General features: G+C 38.6%; 1 protein-coding gene across 4 annotated transcripts in view; it reads left to right on the top strand.

The window, feature by feature from the left end:
- Thada (THADA armadillo repeat containing) overlaps positions 1–20743 on the top strand; it is a 294393-nt gene that overhangs the window by 78051 nt on the left and 195599 nt on the right. For all 4 annotated transcript variants that reach the window (XM_076942388.1, XM_076942389.1, XM_034514071.2 and 1 more), the window contains one exon: positions 993–1084. In XM_076942388.1, the coding sequence (XP_076798503.1) occupies positions 993–1084 (92 nt within the window). The remainder of the gene's footprint in view (positions 1–992; positions 1085–20743) is intronic.

The raw sequence follows: 20743 nt of genomic DNA, 5'->3' as shown, positions 1-20743 counted from the left end.
CCTGCATCTATCTATATATGCACCACATGCCTGCCTGGTTTCCAAGGAGGTCAAAGACAGCGTTAGATCTAAAATTGGAGTTGTGATTGCTTGCGAGGAATCACATGGGTGCTGGGAACTGAACACGGGTCCTCTGCAAAAGTACCCAGTTGTATAACTGCTGAGCCATCTCTCCAACATGATTTCCCCCTTTTCTTTTTAAAGGCATTCTATAACCTCATTATATAATCCAGACAGGCCTGCAGCTCATGATTCTCCTGCTTTGACCTGCCAACTCCTCGGATTACAGGCTGGTGCTACTGTAACTGGTTAATTTACTTTTTACTAATCAGTTATCATAGAATAATTTTAGAGGTTGCGTGGTGTTGGTTGACACCCTTAATCCCAGCAGAGGAAGATGGATCTCTATGAATTCAAGACCAGCCTGGTCTTCAGAGGGAGTTCCATGACAGACAGGGTTATATATGCAGAGAAACCCTTTCTTGGGGGAAAAAATAATAAGTAAATTAAAAACAAACAAAGAAAAGAAATTTTCAGAGTTAAATTATTTGAGTGGGCTATTGACATTGTAAGATTAATAAATAACATCCTGAATTACATGGATTCTGTGATGTTAAATCTCATAAGTAGTTTTCACAGATAAAAGGAGGAGCTCAGGTCTTTTCTGGTGTATTCATTGTCAAGATGTGGAGAAATAAAAGTCTGGTTTGTTTTTTAGAAGTATACAAATATATGATGAAACGGTTGATATTTGAAAAATCTATGTTGTATTCATGTGATTGGATTTGCACAGCTGGTTCAGTTTAAGAGGAAGTCATTGAATGAATTATCAGAAAAGTTTTTTTCCTCAGTTGCCTTTTTTTTTTATGAACACAAACCTTATTTTCTTTAGCCTCAACTATTTAGGTAATGATTTTGAATATCTAGTTTAAACATTGGTTTCATGCTATAACTATTTCTTAACTCTTACTTTCTGTTTATTTTTACATTAGGTGAGAAATTCATCCACACTTCTCTTTAGTTCCTTGATCACAAGAGTGTTTGGAGTTAAGAGGGGAAAAGATGAACTTTCCAAAACAAATAGGTAAGCTCAGAAAACTTCACCCTTACACAGACTGCCCAGGCTGAAATAGCCTGATTCACAGATCCATCAGTGATCTAAAACTGTAAAAAGGCTACAGTGAGCTCAACGTGCTGCCTGAGTCTAAGTCCTTGGGTGGATCAGCTGTGTAGTAAGTGGGTTTGGGAAGCAGCAGGAGCGGGGCAGAGTTGCAGGGCTGCAGGGCAGTGGTGCAGGCTGACCACCTCTGGATACATAAGCAAGGCTTCTGTCTGTACTTCTTATATTCGTCAAGTATTGCTGAAATGCCCCCAATTAGAGTAATCTTTCTAGATGTATTTAAAATACTATTCAGCACATCATCTTGTCATGCCCAGGTAGAGATGTAACCATCTTTGCATCTCTTCAGTGTATGTCCCTGACTCCCTTTTCCTTATACTTTGTATGTGGAGAAGTTAGAGACTCGACCACTTGGAAAAATCAGTACTTTTGACTTTTTGGAGTTTATTCTTTCAGATATTTTTCTCTTTACATGGTATCTTTGGTGAGCCTATGCATGCATTTTGATTATAAACAATTTAAATGCTCTGTACACGTTGTATATGTTTCTGAAGAAGAGAAGCTTTATCTAGGTAGGGAGTTGTTTACACTGCAGAGGAGTTGATGCTTGCCTAACTACTGACACTAGGTGTCACTGTTGTTTTGTGTTCAGTTACTTCCTTACCGTTACTTAGGATCATGTTTGGTTGGCTAAATGGTCTTTTTCTTGAGGATCTAGATGTAAATCTAGGCCTAGTTTTCCCTCTCACCTAAAAAGGTTGCTATGCTTCAAATTTGTTTTAGGCTAATTGCTTATAGAATATATTTTCTTGTGATAGAACTTAGTCTTAGGAATTAAAAAAAGTGTGCTAGACACTGTGACACTGTGGCACACCACTGTAATACCAGTGCTAGAGTGGCTGAGATAGGAGAATTGTGAATTTGAGGCTAACCTGGACTACAAACTGAAACTATGTCTCCAAAAAAAAAGTGATGAACTATGATATGCTGTCAATGAAACTTTGTGTCAATCTAAATTGTTATTTAAAAAGCTATTTATCACCCTGTAAAATTCACCATATTTTTAAAAGAAAAGTAACTGAATATAATTATGAATTGCCTAAGAATTTGATAAAAATACTAGACTATTAATTTTTTATCTTTAATTTCTCTGTGTGTATCTATGTGTGAATATGTATACATGTATTCACTACCCACAGAGACCAGAAGAGGGCATCAGGTCCCTTGGAGCTGGAGTTACAGGTGTTTGTGAACCACTGATGTGAGTGCTGGCATCTGAACCCAGGGTCTCACAATTGAGCTGCAACTGCTTTTTAATGGCTGAGGCATTTCTCTAGTTCTTGGCTTTGAAATCCAAATTGTAGTTTAAAAGTAAAACATTGTTTGTTTGGAAGGATGATGATAATTTTTGCTTTTCTTGAAGTAGTTTGTCCATTGAGTAGTTTAAAATGACTAGTGCTGCTTCTCTTTAGGTCTGCACACTTGGGTCATAATTCTGCAGTTCCATATCGTTCAATCTGCATATAAAACCATGATTACTGGTGATATGAACTGAGCCAGAGAGGATACACGCCTGTAGCCCCGGTGCTTAGAATGCAGATGTAGGAGTATCTGGAGTTCTAGTTTGAGGCCAGCCTGTGCTACATGAAACTTTGTCTCAGAAGAGCAAAAATAACTGATTTCTCCTATAACTACAGAATAACTGATTCTATAGTTGTGAAATGGTTCTTGGATGTACATACAGATTTGACTATGTACTAGAGAAAATGATGAGATTTGTTTCATTTAGGTTGAAAGAAAGTGGAAGAATGTAACAGTGATAAACATGGTTTCACCAGGTACACTGATGGAAATACCTTCTGTACATTGATTCTCTTTGAGTGGGAAAGGGTAGGAAATTATAACTTTCCTAGGAAAAAGGAAATGGAATAGTTTCAGAATGGTTTTAGTGCAATGGAAAGGAAAGTGAGAAAAAGTAGGAAATCAATTCTTTATTTCAGTGTGATGGTCACTTTTGGTAAGAGCCCTTATTTTTTTGTCATCAGAAGGTTTGTCAGGGTCATCCTTACACAAGCATCTGCTTTCTCCCAACTGGAAAGTCTGTCTCATTGGATTTGCTCTCTAAAACCTTCATCACCTCAAATTTGCAGCAAGCCGTCTACTTTGGAGATGTATTTAGTTGTGTAACTTTCTGCTACAGTGCGTATTTGCTCATTCTTCTTAAGTCCTTTCTGTCTGTTATTTTGTATATGCTGGAACTGATGACTTGACTTTTTTTTTTTTTTTTTGCAATTGGATAACTAAACTCACCTGGTGACATCTCACAGGATGGTGACGTTTGCTTTCACAGTGTCACTGCCCTGCCAGAGCACTACAAATGTGTGCTACTGGTCAGGAATGAGTTGACAGGAAAAGAACATCTGCCTTTTTCATCAACTGTGAAAATCCTGTCTCTTGGAGTAAACAACTTGGTTTCTAGGTTTTCTGTTGCCATTGGAGATGACCTTAATAGACTCCTTTAGGCACCCTGCACTATCATCCCAGGACTAATAAGACCAAGGTGTATGTCCTCATGGGGTTATTGTGAGCACAGAACTAAGCATTAGACTGTCCTTTCCTCTGACAGTGTTGGAGTCCTTCACAGAGACAGACACATTTGCTATTTTCTTCTGCCCTGCTCCTGCCATCTTTCTTACCCCGCTCTCTTGCTGCAAGATTTTTGAAAAAAGTTTAGTGTCAGTATCTTGACATTCTTTGTATACTTGGTGCCTCACATACTGTCTTGCATGGAGGAGACTAACAGACATACTTGCTTAATAAATAAACCAATTTTTGGTGCAAGACAAAGGAAGAAGAAACTTGTTTCTCCTGCTTTCATCCCTAGATGGCTGCAATAATTGACTGAAACAAGTTATAGTTTGTTGTAGTAATTATTTAAAACGGCCTCAGGTCATGCCAACTAAGCTGCAGCCATGTTCGGTGGCCAGAGGCCACATGTGTGCCGCAGCTAGAAATGGCCAGCCAGAAACACCAGCCCGGCCACCCACGAGACACCAGCATGGGAGATGGCTCTGCCAATCTTCCACGCTGTCTCTGCAAGGCTGGGCATTGCCCAGACCATCCCGCCATCCATACAGGCCCAGTAAGAAAATGAGACTCCAATGCTTAAAGATTAATCAAAGGCTTTATATATTTAGTAATGCTCAATAACAGTATGCCCATACAAAAAGAGTTGTTTCCCAATTAGCTAGCCTAAATAAAAGTTGTTACTCGCCACTGTTCTCCATATCTGTGTGGCTCTCCATGGCTCCTACATCTCTCATCCCTCTCCCTCTCCTAGCTCCTCCTCTTCCTTTTCCTCTCCTTACTCCTCCCATCTTAGCTCCTCCTACAATAGTTAATCTCTTTGTGCCTGGAGTTTTCCCCTGTAAAATGAGGGTTCTTGGAGTACCCTGAGGTCTTTCTTAAAATTACTAAGCCCAAGCTTTCCATAAAGTTCCTAGAATTGCAACTTTGGTTAAGTGCTGTTCCTGGTGCATAGTCCAGTACCTGCCACATAGTAGGGTAAAACAAACAAACAAGCAAACAAACAAAACCTACTTTCATAAATAGAGAAGTGAACAAGGGTCCATCTCCCTTTGTAGGTTTATTAAAAGAAATGTGCTTTTTGAGCCCATTGGCCTTGTTTTATATGTGTTCTTTGCATTATGAAGAATTGGTATATTTTATTTCTCTACATGTTATAAACTGTGCATCTGTTGAAGGACATCTTGTATTGTTTGTGGTTTTGGACTGTTACAAATGACTCTGTGATGGCCATTCGTATATATGTATGACCACAGAGTTTCACTTCCCTGGATTGAATGGTGGCAAATTTTTAAAATTTTATATTTATATTTTGCATATGGGTGTTTTGCCTGAATGTGTGTCTGTGCAACATGTGCATGCAGTACCCACTGAGGCCAGAAGGAGGTGTCCTGTCCTCTTGAATTGAACTTATGGATGGTTCTTAGCAGCCATGTAGGTTCTGGTAATCAAATTCAGTTCCTCTGGAAGATCAGCCAATACTTTTATTTAATCATTGAGCTCTCTCTCCAGCCTCTTACTTGTGTGTTCTTGTGTAATACTATCTTATTAAGATTTTCTAAACCTCATTTCCTTGTGTTTCTTGTCATCTAACAAACTTATAACTCAACCTGACTCAACTCTGATCTGCAGGCTGTGCTGTGCTTTCTAAAACAGCTTCATCTGCTTGATGGAGGTTTCCCTCATTACTCTTCATTTCTTACAACAGGAGCAAAATATGTGAGGTCTTTAACTGTAGGTCTTTCTCTGATTTACTCCCTGTGTGAATTAACTCTCAAGTAGTCTTGTTCAAACTCTATAACCAAGGTCAATATATAACAGTCTGAAAAGCTTTGGTTTTTGACCATATGACATCCATGTCCACAGTGTAGAGTAAGAGAGTGAATTAAGATAGCTTGTGCATATTCCTGTTTCAGTGTTGAGCTCATGGCAAGCACCTCCTCTGAACCCAGTGTTAACATGGGAGAGGAGTGTGAGGATCTGAAGCCTGGTCTATAATCAAAAAGCTTATGGTTCAGCTGAGGAGACAAAGATCAAGACTTTGTGAATCAGGTGAAATAAAAAATATATACCATAATATACCAAAATATATATCTGCATAAATGATACAAGTATTGAATTCTGTAGATAATTCATAAATGGGAAAACTAAGTGGAATATTTGTAGGAAAAGTTTCTTTAAAAGGTACAGTGGATGAGTAGATTTGGGTACATGAGAGAAATCCAATCTAAAAAGAAAAACAAAATTTGATCTGTTGCTAAGCACTTTCTTTATTTTGTCTTATTAAAGAGAAATGTATTGTCAAAGGAACAGTATAGGAAGATTTTGTACAATGTCAGAAGAAAATGTGTCCATAAAAGCATTATTAGATCCAAATACAACGATCTCAGGGACTATGTGTAAAGATATTGCATGAGTTTACTTTCTAGTGTGGAAGGACAGAACCATTTTAGTTACTGTTTTTTACTATCTTGGTGGCACAGATGTGCCAACATCTTCTAAGGAGTGTCTTGCTCAGCCCAGCACTCTACTTGCAGGAAGATTGTGAAGCACTTGCCAGACAAGAACTGTTTTTCTCTTGTTTTTCATGTTTTCTAGGAAATCAGATTCCACAAGTTTCTGTGGTTTCCTACTCCACTGTTGAGAAAAGAATTGGATTCTCAAAACTAAAACTGAGAACTATAGAGTATGTGGGATTTTGTGGTTTTGAAAATGTAATTATTAGAACTCACAATGGCTTATTTGATTTGAACAGTATAGTAGCTTGCAGCAAGTACTTATTTGGCCAAACTGTAAACATAATTTTCTTTGACTGTGGCCAGGATTATATCAACATCTGTAGACCAAAAGAATTCTCATTTTCTTCACTAAATGGACATTTGTCATGCCCTTACTCTGGGCCAGGTAGAATACAGACAGGGATCAGAAGTATTGCATGCTTGAGCTACAGCTGGAGCTCAGTTGGTAGCAGGTCTGGATGGTGTGCACAGAGCCCTGGGCTCAGGCTCCAGCACCACCTAAATCCCAGGCGGTGCTGCATACATAACATAAAGTCCCAGTACTTGAGAGGCAAAGACAGGAAGGCTGGAAACTCAAGTTTGTTCTTAAGAATTAGAAGCTAGGGCTGGAGAGTTGGCTTGGTGGTCAAGAGTATTTGTTGTTACAAAGGACCCAGGTTCGATTGTCAGCACCCACATGGAGGCTTACCACCTCAAGACCAGCAACTGTAGTGCACAGACATATCTGAAGGCAAAACTCTTATACACATAAAGTAATATAAATCTAAAATATATTTTTTTAAAGTTAGAAGCTGGTCTTGGTTACAAGACATCTTGTCTAAAATAATTTGAGAAGAGGGAGGGGAGAGGGAGTTGTCACAGCAGTAAAGGCATGAGTCACATAAGCCTGACCATGTAAATTCAGTCTCTTGAACCCAAATGAAAGCAGAAGAGAAGAGTGACTACAGAGCTGTCCCAGTACTCTACATTTGCCCCTGCACTCCCCATCATATGTACACAGAAAACAAAAGATTCCATGTCCTTGGGGAAAGTGAAGGGTTGATAAAGATTATCTGCTGTGTTTGAGTCTCTTTTGAAGGGCAGAAGTTCCCTTGGTGCCCATTACCCATTCTGTGTTTGTACGAGCTAGGCCTTACCAGGCCCCCTTTACTTCATGCCTGTGGAAGTAATGGAAGAGCAGGCTTCAGGATCAAGGACCCAGTATCATGCCACAGAACCAGGAAGGTAGCCATCTCGGATTCAGTTTAAACTGTCCAACAAGCTGTCAGTGTTGCTGCTAGACATTTGCCATTTTTACAGTTAGCTCTATAAAACTTTTATGTTTGATAATAGTTGGGTGCTATGGGATGAGAATTTGGGGGCTTATAAAAATTCCTTCCTGTAATGTGATGTCTTTTAGACTTAATATTTTTTATAGTTCACACTTATGTTTTTCATTCATGTCTTTAATTAAAAGCCAGTCTTAATTATAATAGTCATCATTATTTGATTTTATCCTAAAAACCTAAGAAGTAATCAGTACTTTTCACATTTTGTAAATGTGAAAATTGAGGTACAGGAAAAATTTGTTCAAGGTCACAAGTAGTACTAGCAATAAAATTCAGTGGTTGTTTTTAGCTCACATTAGCTTGACTAGAACATTTTTAAAATTGCAGATTTTTCTGGTAATAACAATAATACAAGCCGGGCAGTGTTGGCGCACACCTTTAATCCCAGCACTTGGGAGGCAGAGGCAGGTGGATTTCTGAATTTGAGGCCAGCCTGGTCTACAGAGTGAGTTCCAGGACAGCCAGGGCTACACAGAGAAACCCTGTCTCAAAAAACCAAAAAACCAAAAAACCAAAAAAAAAAAAAAAAAAAAAAAAAACAAAAAACAAAAAACCAAACAAACAAACCAAACCAATAATACAAAACTGGATTCAGTGATTCTTTTGTAGATAAGAATTTAATCTTCCAAGAAGATTTAAAAGCTTGTTGTAAGCTTTTAAATAGTGATTAAAAATTAAGAACCCCATGTTTTGATATGGTTAAGAGGTGCCATCCATTCATCTTCCACAGACATTTGTAGAGCAGTTTAGGTTTTTAGCCGGAGAAGAGAAGAGACTGCCTTTAAAGACTGAGAAACAAGACTCGCAACCTGTGCTGCTGTTGTTGAGTCGCTCTTACAACTAGAGTGGAATCTGTCCTGACTCTTTGGGCCAGTGAAGAGCTCCATGTCTTAAGTTACTGTTCATCCTCGGGCTCAAGAATTTTAGGTAAGAAAACCACAAATAAAAATTTTAACTTAAAAACAAATTCTTGAAAAGTAATATGTCCATGAACTTGAAGTGGGAATTAGTCATTGTGTTCTTAAATATTGACTCTTGCATGTGCCAAGTCATCTTTGTTCTTAAGTACTGCTTCATGCCGTTGCCTTCTTTAATAACTAAGGCATTGTTGTTTTTGTTAGAGCATGTTCTATGGAATTTTGGCAATGCTTGTATCCTCTTTCTGTATCTTAGAAAAGCATGAGTAAATATTTTTTCTTTGCTTTGGTATTTTTGTAGCTTAAATTTTATATGAGCCAGACTAATAGAATGTAGTATCAAAATTACATAATTTAAGACGTCAGGGTTGCTTCCAGGCCTATGAGATAAAGTCTTCATTTATCAGGAGGGTTACAGGCAGTACTTGTTACACATTTATTACCTGTAGAGACACATCACAGAGCTATTTTCGAAATGAGAAGACCAAGTCAGAAAGGTTCAACTCTTTGTTAGCTCATGGAGATATTCCCTTCTCATCCCAACCTTGGTCCCTGGAACGATTCATTTTAGTACTGGAGAGTTTGAAATTTCTTGAATGTTGTTACACACTAAATTTTTAAGATATAATTAATAAAAGTTTGTATTGAATACTTACTGTATACTTGGGCACTGTAGTGTGTACAAAAGTGGTTCAATGACATGGTCTTAGACTTCTAGTATTTTATACTTTAGTGAAAAATAAGACAACTTTGAACTTGTCCAATAAATATGATTACTAAACTTTATAGTCCTGACTGTCAGAGACGGGCTAGAGGAGGGAGAGGCCATCCCAAGGAGCAGTTAAATTTATTCTTGACTTGTAAGGAGGGCTGGGGTTGGATATGTAGAGGAGAAGGGATTATCATATGTGGTATTATATAGTACATAATGGTGTATTACACGGTACACATAAGGATGGAGAAACAGCCTAGGACTGAAAGGGTATGGCAGATGTTTTCATTATTCATATGACAAGGATTGGTTGGCCTCCTGTTCTAGGTAGGTCACTTGGCTTATAAGTAAACATATCAAGGTTTGTTTGAATTTTATACAGCATTAGGAATTGTTTAGAAGCTTCTGTGGCAAAGGATTCCATGACAAAAATCCTCTTTTTTTTTTTTTTTTTTTTTTTTTTTTTTTAAGAGTCATTGAGAAACAAGGGACTTCTGTGTCACTGGCTAATAGAACTGGAGAACACAGTGCAAGTTCCTCGTGAATTGCAGTCCGTGCACATCTGTGAACATTTCATAATTGTAGATGTTAAAAATTCTATACAAATTAAAGTGCTTCCTAGAGAGGAAAAGCTTCATATTTTGTATTAGAATTTGCAACCATTTTATTAGGAAGAGATCCATTACATTTTTTAAAGTCTTAATTTTTGGCATGTTCTAATTTTGATAGTTCTAATAGCATGGTTGGTGAACTAATCAGAAAGCAGAGGGCCCGATCAGGTCATGAGTTTGTATGTGTCTATGTGAGAAAGAAGATTTAGCAGCTGGGCCTGGAAACAGTGGTGACCAGCTTTGACATAAATAGATAGTCTTTGGGCCCTTTCTTGAAGCATATAACTGCTCTGAGAGGGGTGACTTCTCAACCAAAGTTAAATTCCACTTATAGGAATGATGAGGTGGGGAAGTGAATGTTTATTAAGCAATTAATGATCTCAATTGTTACATTCTTCTAGGGTCCAAAATCTAGGCCATCTCCAAAGCTTTGAAAATGTCTTTATAAAGAATAGTGATGACAGGCATAGTAGTACATGCACTCGGGAGGCAGAGGCAGGTGGATCTCTGTTAATTTGAGGTCAGCCTATTCAATATTGTGAGTTCTAGAACAGCCAGAGCTACATACTAAGATCCTGTCTTGAAAAAAATAAACCAACTAAACAAAAAAGAATAGTGACTTTAATATTGAAAGATAATATGTGCAGTATTTTGTTCTAGCTTATAAGAAAGCTTATTTTCCCTTTATATTTTTCTACATATACTTACAAAATGTTGAAGTAGTGAGGTTTTATATGATTTTTTTATGCGTCATTTTTGTAATTAGCTTGCATTTAAAAACAATGTCATCTAGTGTTAGTATATTTTGTGTTTCTGAATCAGACTGTCTGATGCTAAGTAATATGTAAAGTTTGGCTTATGATTCTGGTGGCTACAAGTGGTCAAAATTATGAACTTGGCATTCTGGAGATGTCCCTGTGTCTATATTTACAGTAGGGCAGCAAGTCAAAGGAAAACAACCACACATATCAGGGCCAAGTGTACGGGCAGCCTTGTTATATTGTAGCTTACTCTGTTGCCATGTGATAGCCTTCAAGATACCATAGTCCACTTATGATTGTGTAATCTTCCTGTAATCTAATTACCTTTTCTTACTGGTTCCATCACCATCACGTCTGAACTGTTATGCCAAGGGCCAGACTTCCAGGATATGTACCTTTGAGGGACAAACTACCTCTGTCCTGTATTTAATTACCAAAACAAAGTACATCTTTTCAGATGAATGGTTTGGGAAACATTAAAATAGAGATTCTGACTATGATACAGTTACTTTCTGAGACTGAAAATGCTATTCTACAAAATGAAATGTCTCCCGATATCATAGCTATGGTGGTTTGAAGAGAAAAGGCGTTGATAGGCTTGTATATTTGAATGCTTGATCCTCAGTTGATGCAGCTGTTTGAGAAGGATAAGGCATTGTTGGAGGAGCTGTGTCACTGGTGATGGGCTTTGCCTACAACATTTTGGGTTAGTTTGCTCTCTCTGCCTTGTGCTTATGGATCACTGTGTGGCTACCGCTCCAGTGCTGTGTGTTCCTGTCTTCTGCCATGGTCCCTGCCATGAGTATCATGGATTCACCCTCTGTAAGTCTCCAGTAAAGTGTTTTTTTGATAAGTTCCTTTGGTCATGATACCTTAGCATAGCACTAGAAAAGAAAGAGAGACAATAGCTGATCTGTTATAAACTAATTGCAAACTGTGATTTACTTTGGAATTTGACCCATATGTTACAATGTTGATTTTCTTGTTGGAAGGTAAAACTGTGTGAAGTCAGATAATACAAGTTTATTGGAATTAGTATTTGATTTATTTTTATTTCTGGGTCCCAAATCCCCATTCATTTTAAATTGAATGTGGTATTTTAATCTGACTTTTTTGGCCTCTCAGCTCAAATTAGTCTAGTTGTCCTGAATAATCTCTCTTTTTCTGGCAGCCAAGTTTTCCTTTTCTGTCCTGTAAATGCTGAACTGTATGTTCTGTACAAACTGCTTCTATATAAGGAGCACAAAACTGTCTGGCTCAGTGCAAAACCAGCTGGGCTCACCTGAAGAAGAGTAGATTACCTGCATTGCATAGGGTCTGATCTAGCTGCTGAATCTTGGAGGAGGGCTAGAATTTCCCCTTGGTGAACTCAGCTCTGTGGCATCTTCATTTTGCTGATTTATTTCTGTGACTACTGAGGTATCTGAGTCTTCAGATGCATAGAGGTGTCATTTCTGCCCCTTTATTCAGTTGAGTCCCTTTACCAACCCCCATCACAGTTCAGACCCTCCTGTGCTTGTGGTGCCATGTCTACAGAATTGGTGTCCATTCACTCAAGCCTGTGGGCACTGATGCGGTTTAGACTCTTGTAAAATATGATCAGAATTTGAGGACGAGTAGAGTGATGATGTGACCCACCGTGGACTGCTCCCTCCAGTTGACTCTGCACAGACAGGAAGGCAGGAAGCAGTCTGGGTTCTGTCTCTTTCCCCTGCTAGGATCAGTCTGCATGCTGCTCTTCCAGTTTGCACTTGAATTCCTCTGAACAAGTGCACCTCCAGGAGAACATGGTCTCAGTCCTAATGCTTACAGCCTTCAAGCCCTTTCCTTTCTCCATGTTTTCTTCCTGTGTGTACTTTATTCTTTATCAAGTTCCTTAGCCTGCCTGTATGAGGAAGAAGTACAGAGAGATGCTGGCACTCCTCCAGATTTATATTTGGAAATGAAGTGATAACTTCAAGAAACAATGTCACTGGTCTTTATAGCTAGAAACTTTTCCATTTTCACCAAAACAAAAATAAACTAACACACTCACACACACAAAAACCAATACAAGCCTAGTATAGGCCAGCATCTTTATCTTCTTTATGATTTAATTAAGCTTTCTCTAAAGTGTTAGCACTCCAGAGGAATAAATGAAGTCTTTTGAATGGTACTTCCTCATTTTGGTTATTTACCAGTAAGTTGATGTCTTAATGTCTTTTCCTGTTGCTGTAATTAAACACTCTGACAGAAGCAACTTAAGGGAGAAAGGATTTATTTTAGTTCACAGGTCAAGGTATAGTTCACCATGGCAGGAACATCAGGGCAGCAGGAGCCTGAAATAGAGATGATGAAGCTATGGTGCTACTCTGTTGCCTTTCTCCATTTACACAGCTCAGGGTGCTGCCAGGGACCAGCCTGGTACACAGTTAAGATGGGTCTTACTGTGTCAATCAACATGGTCAAGACAATCCCTCAACTGGCATACTCAGAGGCTTGGCCCAGCTCCTCAATGATTCCAGATCTTGTCAAGTGGATATTTAACACTAACCATCACAGTTTGATTTGGCTTTTTATCATTATAAAAATATAATGGGTTAATAGTGAAATACCTCATTTCTGTGGGGTGTCTGCAGTGACCATATATAACATGAAATAATGCAAATATCCCTGATATTTTTTTTTCACTTGTTATGTAGCCTTGACACAGATGGACTGATCATTTTTAAATACTTGCTTTTATCCTTCCTGTTTTCCTCCCTGGCTGCCTTCAAAACTACTCCGACACAACTGCCACACTGGTTGGCTTGTCCAGGAAAATTGAATTCTGTGGATGGATTCCATTGTATTTTCTGGGGTTTCTTTCTCTGAAAACTCCCTTTTGCTCCTGTTATTGTTAAATTGAAATTTAATGATTTTATATATATATATATATATGTGTGTGTGTGTGTGTGTGTGTGTGTGTGTGTATGTATGTATGTATGTATGTAATGTTATTCATTATAAATGTTTTAAAGTCCCAGTAATAGTTTATCTTCATCTGGAGTAACTTTATGCACATAATCTGATACTATTGATGAATATGTGTCAAGAAGCATCCACCGTACTAGGTCTAAGAAGTATACTAGAACATAAAATGTGCTTGCAATGAAACGAACTCAAACAAAACTGTAGACAAAATAATTAAGGAAGAGATAAGTGTTATGAAATGATGATAGTTTTAAGAATGAGGAAATATTTGCTAATTATGAATGAAGTTATATATTCTTGTTCTAGAATAACCAGCAAGCATCTAATGATTCTTACATATTCTTCCTATGATGCACATGCTGTGACTTACGGATATTTGGTTGGTGCTCAGCCAACTCAAGAGGTTTTGCTACTTTTTAGAGGGATAACGTGAGTTTTGGTGTAGATCCTTTTACAGGGGAGGTGGGTAGTGGCTGGTGATCAAGTCTAGGGTGTGGTGCCTGTCAGGCAAGGACTCCACAACTGAGCGTCATCCCTGGGCCTTTGGATATGTTCTTTATAATTGAGACAATCTATAACTGTCAGTATCTGTATTCTTTCTTGGGGAACAATGAGTGATGCTGACAGTGTTCTTTGTTCCCTGCAAATCTGGAGGGATTGGCTCTCTCTTTCCATTGTGAATTCTGAGTCTAGGACTCATAATGCCAGGTGTGCATGGCAAAGCTGTTAACCGAGGCCAGCTTGCTAGCTTTTAAAGCATTTCAGGAGCATCATGCACTTTACCTTTTCAAAAGTGATGAAGTATGTTCTTTATAATGAAAAAGCCATAGGTTTTTTTTTTTTTTGGTAATAATTCTGTCACTATTTTTTTTTGTCATAGCTTATATGTTTTTTGTTGTTTGTTTGTTTGTTTGTTTGTTTTGAGAACTGGGCTGGCTGGCTTTAAACTTCCAGTGTTGTCAAGAATGACCTTGAACTCTTGATGCTCTTCGCCTTCTGAGTACCAGGATTGTAGGCTTGCACTGCCATATCTTGCCAATAATTCTATTACTAAATATTTCTTTCCTTCTAGCTTTAAAGATATTAAATCAGAAATGTTTTAATATATGTAATACTTTTCTTTAATTCATGTCACCTGTGTGTAATTTCTAGGACCCTGCATACTACTTGTCTTTGGGCTCTGTTTGTGGTTGAAAAACAGTTTTCCATGTGATCTTCCTTGAGCAGTTGTCTATCTTTTGCTGGCCCGCTAAGATTTCTGTTCCTTTAGTTGCTTCCCTCTCTGCTTGCTGCCTATCATTCATTGAACATTTACAACCTATCTAATTTTTCCACATAATGAAAAATGGTGTAAGGATTATTCTTGTGAACTTTTAATTTTTTTCCATTTTTTGAGGGATTATTTCTTTGGAATAAATATCAGAAATGGAAATACTGGGTTAAAGAATACAAACATTTTATGAATCTGATAAATGAGATTGTATCAATTTACAAATTTGCCAGCATGTATAATCTTCTCAGTAGTAGCTATAATTATTTTTTTGTAATGCACATGTAAGGGAATGTGGGAGGAAAATGACCATGTTGTTTCAATTTCCTTTGCTTTTTATTAGTGGGAGATTGGACATTTGCCCACATTTATTTGTTGGCTAATTGTATTTTCTTCAGCTTTGCTTTCAGGACCCTCTATAATTTGCACCTGACCTTTTCACCTTATTCCCTATTATTCAAACTCACAAATATTTATTAAACTTTTGGGCTGCTGTGTTCTACCCAACAAATAACATAGACTCTAATCAGACCAATCTGTCAATGGTCCTTTGAATATGTTATGCTTTTCCTCTGAGGGCCCATTCCTCAGCTTTTGTGGGGGTTTTGATTTGGTTTGGGTTGGATTTTTTCTACCCCTAAAATGCCCATCCCTTCTCTTTTTCTTAAGCTGTGCTTTCTGTCCTTCAGACTCAGCTTCAATCATTTACTCTCTAGGAAGTCTTCCCTGATGTGACTGTGACAGACTTGGATCAGGTCTCTCGATCCTTGTTCCTTGTCACTTGGTCTGCGTCTGCCTTTTGTAGCAGGTCTAGGAGAGCATGTTGAGGTAGACAGGGCAGTAGACAAATCTAGACCTCACTTCATTTGCTTGTGCTTTAGTGCCCTGAGCTCTGGCTCCTTCATCTCAGTGTTCTTAGGAAATGGGATAATACTATCTGGCTCTGGTGCTTGTGAGGGGTATAGTGGAGGTGCATGTAGAGGGCCTGTTCAGTGCTTGGTGCACAGAACTCTCATTTCAGTGCTTAGGTGTGGTTTTGGTTGAGGTTGTTTTCTCTTTAAGACCTGCACTAGTTCAAGTCAGTTGGGGTTGCAGCACTGGGAAGTAGACACAGGGTCCCACCCTTAACCAAGAAACTGTTTGCATTTGATACCTGCTGGCAAAGGGAAAATGAGTTCTCTCCAATGGAGTATATCCGGTATATCACCCACACTCCAGGGAAGATTCCATGCTCAGGAGTAATTAGCCAATACAAAAGGAATTCCATATGTTGTTTGTTTGTTCCTTATTTTGTGTGTGGGGAGAACTTTTTGTTTTGTTTTGGCATTTTTTGTTTTAGTTTTTGTAGGGCTAAGTGAGAAAGCATGTTTATGTTTTAAATTAACTGCATGAATATACCCACTGACTCAGTATTTGTTCTCTTTTGCTTCAGGATTCTTCTTCTTTTTTTTTTTTTTTTTTTTTTTTTTTTTTTTGTTATTGTTGACATTTTGAGATAGGATAGCTTGGTTGGCCAGGAACTGGTTGAGGCCAAGGATTATGACTCATCTCCTTATTCTACCTCTGGAGTGCATAGATTACAAGCCTGTGTGACAATGCCCCGGTTTATACAGTACTGGGGATTGAACCCACAGCTTCCCAAATACTTGGCCAGCATTCTGTTAGCTGAGCCACGTTCATAGGATGACTCCTCCTCGTATACCATAGACATGCTATATTGTCTCCTATAAATTAATTTGTATTCTCAAAGAAATACCAGAGAGAGGAATGCATTGTGGGTGTGGTGTGAGTCCCAACACACCATAGACACTGCTTCAGTAGTGTTGGGTGGCCTGAGTAGCCTCAAAAGGCAGGCACTTCAGAGCTAAGGACCTTGAGTGTAGTTTACCAACAGAACGTTCTCCCAGGGCCAACAAAACATCTAATCCTGATAAGGTGGTTGGGACACCATTCACTGAAAATAGAAATTTTGAAACTAATGATATTGATGGGACACACAAATCTGACAGGAACAAGGAATCCAGTGACCAAACGTGAGTCGCATTAACATGAGTGGATTTGAGAACAAAATTTCTTATGTAGTACAAGGGAAGTGGTTGCTTTTTGATGGATGATTCTGAAGTAAAAGTTACAGAAGAGAAAGACTTTTTTGGATTCTCTTTTTTTCTTCTACATCTCCAACTTCTACTCCCTACTTGCTATTTTATTAAAAAAAAAAATTATAGTGAGTATATTTTCCTTGTAAATATTAAACAGACCTGGACAGATGTTGGTAAAGTTGATTATATCTGAGAGTCTTTAGCTTACCTATTGAAGCTATTAGATATTTTTGGTCTCTCTTAGCTTTTATATAAATAGTGAGATTTTTAAATACTGAAAACAATGTTAATTTTTAGAATAATTTTCCTTAGTAGAGACTAGTGATGGATAAGCTGGGAACAAACTTGTGTAGATATAAATGATCCAAAATGGAAGCTTAAAACAGTTAACACTTTTGGATTTACCTGATCATTGTGTTTGTTTTTCAAAATAATGTGCTTGTATTTGTATTCTCCATTAAAAATAAATGGTGAGTTTTGATGCTTGTTCAGCCAAGTAGAGTACGTTATTTGGTAGAAAGTCCTAAAAAGATCCAAATTCAAATTATATCACCAGATTTTACTTTCCTATGAAGGGTTGTATTCACTAATATTTGTGAGGAACCTATGCTTAATAATACCGTAAGAAGCTGTAAATGAGAGCAGAAGCTGATTCTTGCTCCTTTTCACTGTCGTGTGATCTGGATTAACAGCACTGGTACTCCCTCATTCACACCTGGGATTTCCAAGGAGTCTCAAAAAGCCGAAATGGTGACTCAAGGTTAGTCAACATGTGACAGGTTATTTTCCTTTATTTAAAATGTAAACAACAAAAACAGTTCTAGATGAAGATTGCCACTTATTTTAACTAGCAACAGATGCTATGATCAGTATTTCTACTAAAGACAGGCACATTTTATGTATACCTCAAGCCTCACAATTAAGCTTTATGCCTTTCCAAGCATAACAGTTAGCCAATAAACCAAAATATCAGTCTAGTCTGGCTTAGCTCAGCGCTCTTTTGATTTTTTCCAGTCTGTTTGATGTAGAGGCTTACTGAGATTTATCTCCTGAGCTGTTCATAGTCTGTAGGGTCAGAGCCCTGGCTGTGTTATATAAGATCCCACTAGTGACAGGGTATGGATAGCCTCTGTAGTGTGAATACTTTAGTTCCTTGTGTTGCTCCTTGTTTTATTTTTGAAATTTTTGAAACTATTCTCAAACTTTTATCAATACTCAGTATTTTTTCATTTTCTGATTTTATACTGGAAGCCTTAAAACAGATGTGCTGTAATTGGTTCAGTTTAGTAGAGTTTTTTTTCAACATCTGGTAGAAACAGCTATGCAAATGTGAAAACTTTTCTAATTACTGGAAAGAAAATCAAAATAAAAGTATACAGTGACCAGTTGTAGGTACTGGTTGTATGTAGAGGCAAATGTCCTCTCATTCTGTTGTTCCTGGTTGAAATAACATTAATGTACCCAGCTTTATAAAAAGCCTGCAGACTGTCTTCTCCTTATCTCATGTGTTCCCAGGCATTCCCAGTAGGATAAGTATTATTGCCCTGTTCCAGATGCCATTCTTGGGAGTTTCTGTGATTAATTTGCTACGTGTTTCATATCTGGTGTGATGCAGAGCTGGTGTTATGACTCCTAACCTAGTTATTTTTTCCATTATACCAAAGCTTTTGTGTTGACTAATACTCACTTTTTAAAAGCAACAGAGTTTTGCTAGTGGTTTAATCATGTCCTCTTTCCTGAGAGGTGGAATACAATTACTCAGGATAGATACTGGAGATGAGAGCGTAGCTCATCCTGGAGGAGTGATGAAGCACATCCATCCCTGCTTCAGTCCCTCACATATCAAACAGGACAGGAGGAGGAAGAGGAAGAGGAGGAGGGAGAGGAGGAAGAGGAAAAAGAGGAGGAGGAGGAGGAAGAGGAGGAGGCTGCTTGTGTGATTGTGTTAATACTGTCCACACAACACTGAAGGGGTGCCTGGCACGGGACATACACAGGCCATGTTACTGTTGCTAGAAACATTTATTCAGTGGACTTGGTTGACTTGCTGTGTGCAGAGTATATGCTAAGCATTTTAGTCATTAGCTTTAAGAATCTTCTAGACCAGGGCTGGAGAGATGGTTGATTGGTGAAAAGCACTTGCTCTTCTTACAGAGGACCTGGGTTTGGTGCCATAAACAGCTTGATGGCTCACTCCAATTCTAAGGAATCCAACTCCCTGTTCAGGCCAGTGCAGAAACCAGACATGGATGTGTTACACATACATATACTCAGGCACAGTCACATACACCAAAAAAAAAAAAAAAAAAAGGCTCTGAGAGTCAACTAGAGTAGGTGTACTCCAAGTCTCAGGCCCTGGCTTCAGAGCCTTTTGTAGGGAGGGGTTTGGAAGCAGGGTATAGTTGAAGATTATTTGTTAGGGAGGGCTTCCTGTAAAACTCAGGGTCTGAGCTTGAGAAATAAATAGAAGTTAGGCAAGTGAAGAAAATTGTTGGTTGGTCTAATAGTATCATTTATGGAGGTGTTGAGGAGAGTTGGGTGATAATTTGCTTGCCTGCCTGCCTCCCCCCCCCATTTCAGTCTTTCTTTTCCTCCTCCTTCTCTCCCTTCCTCCCTCTTTCCCTCTCACTTACCTTTCCTTTCTCTCTCTCTCCCTCCTCACCCCCATCCCCAGGGCTTTATGTGTCTCAGGCTACCCTCATACTCACTATGTAGCTAAGGATGACATCGAACTTTCGATCCTTCCTCTTCTACCACTGAAGTACTGGGATTACAAGTGTTCAGTTACCACTTTGTAATCCCAGTGTGTGTCCCAGTTTGTGTGGTACTGGGAATGATTTTATGCATGCAAGGCAGGCACTGTACCAGCTGAATATCCCTAGCTTTCAAAGTTAACTTTTGACCCAGTACTTGAAACATCTCTTGAGGGAGATCCAATGAAGCATGCCCACTTGGCAGTTATATACACAGGATCTGGAGCCTAGGAGTAAGGTCTGGCCTAGACAAAGGAGTCTTCCACGTGTAGATGGTATTTTTATATCTCAGTTCACCAAAGGGCTGAGAAGGCATCGCTAGTTAAATGATGTATGTGGTAAAATCTCTCAACAGAGACAGACTGCTTTACTATCAGATTTGGAGATGCGACATGTAGACTTGTATATTTTAAAATCAGTATTTTGGTTTTTTCTGCAAAGTGCTTGGATTCACCCATGGAGGAAATGTGCTTCTGGGGGCTGTTCATCCCAAGACTCTAGGTACCTGTGAGGAGGCCTTCTTCACTCTCCCACCCTTTCATCTCTCTTTGAGAGGCCTGCTGATTCTTTGCCCAGCCATTGGATCTTAGTGGGGAAGGCAGAACTCTTTTTCTTTGTTATGGCTTTGAGTGTTAAGTCCTTAAATGTAATTGGAGAAATAATGAAAGTGTATCCTCAGGATTAAACAAGTTCAATGGATTTTCATTTTCTTGACAAACTGTTATTAAGAAATTGTTTGGGGAGATTTGCTCTCTGGGTAGGATTAGCTCACCTACTTTTTCATTTGGAAAAGTAGGTCTTGAGTTAGAAAGCAAGGTCGGAGGAGTCGTCTCCATTGCTTTATGTAGTGCAGAGAAAATATGTAAAGCTGCCAGGTGAAATGTTCCTCGTGATAGGAGAAGCAGGGAGACAGACAATCAGAATATGGTAGAAAAGGATCTCTTTATCCACTGTGCCTACTTTTATCTTCATCCTGGAAGGCTCTGCCAGCAGGGGCTTTTACCCCTATTCTTGTCCTGCCAAGAGTTGCATATTTTTGGCAAAATGTTCATTACTGGCTAGGAGTGCACACGAAAGCCTTTGCCAGAGAATTAAGCAAGCAGAAGTCTGTCAAA

The sequence above is a fragment of the Arvicanthis niloticus genome, chromosome 11 (genome assembly GCF_011762505.2).
Source record: "Arvicanthis niloticus isolate mArvNil1 chromosome 11, mArvNil1.pat.X, whole genome shotgun sequence".
Taxonomy (NCBI): domain Eukaryota; kingdom Metazoa; phylum Chordata; class Mammalia; order Rodentia; family Muridae; genus Arvicanthis; species Arvicanthis niloticus.
The sequence above is the reverse complement of the archived record's forward strand: the minus strand, read 5'-3'. Positions and strand labels throughout refer to the sequence as shown.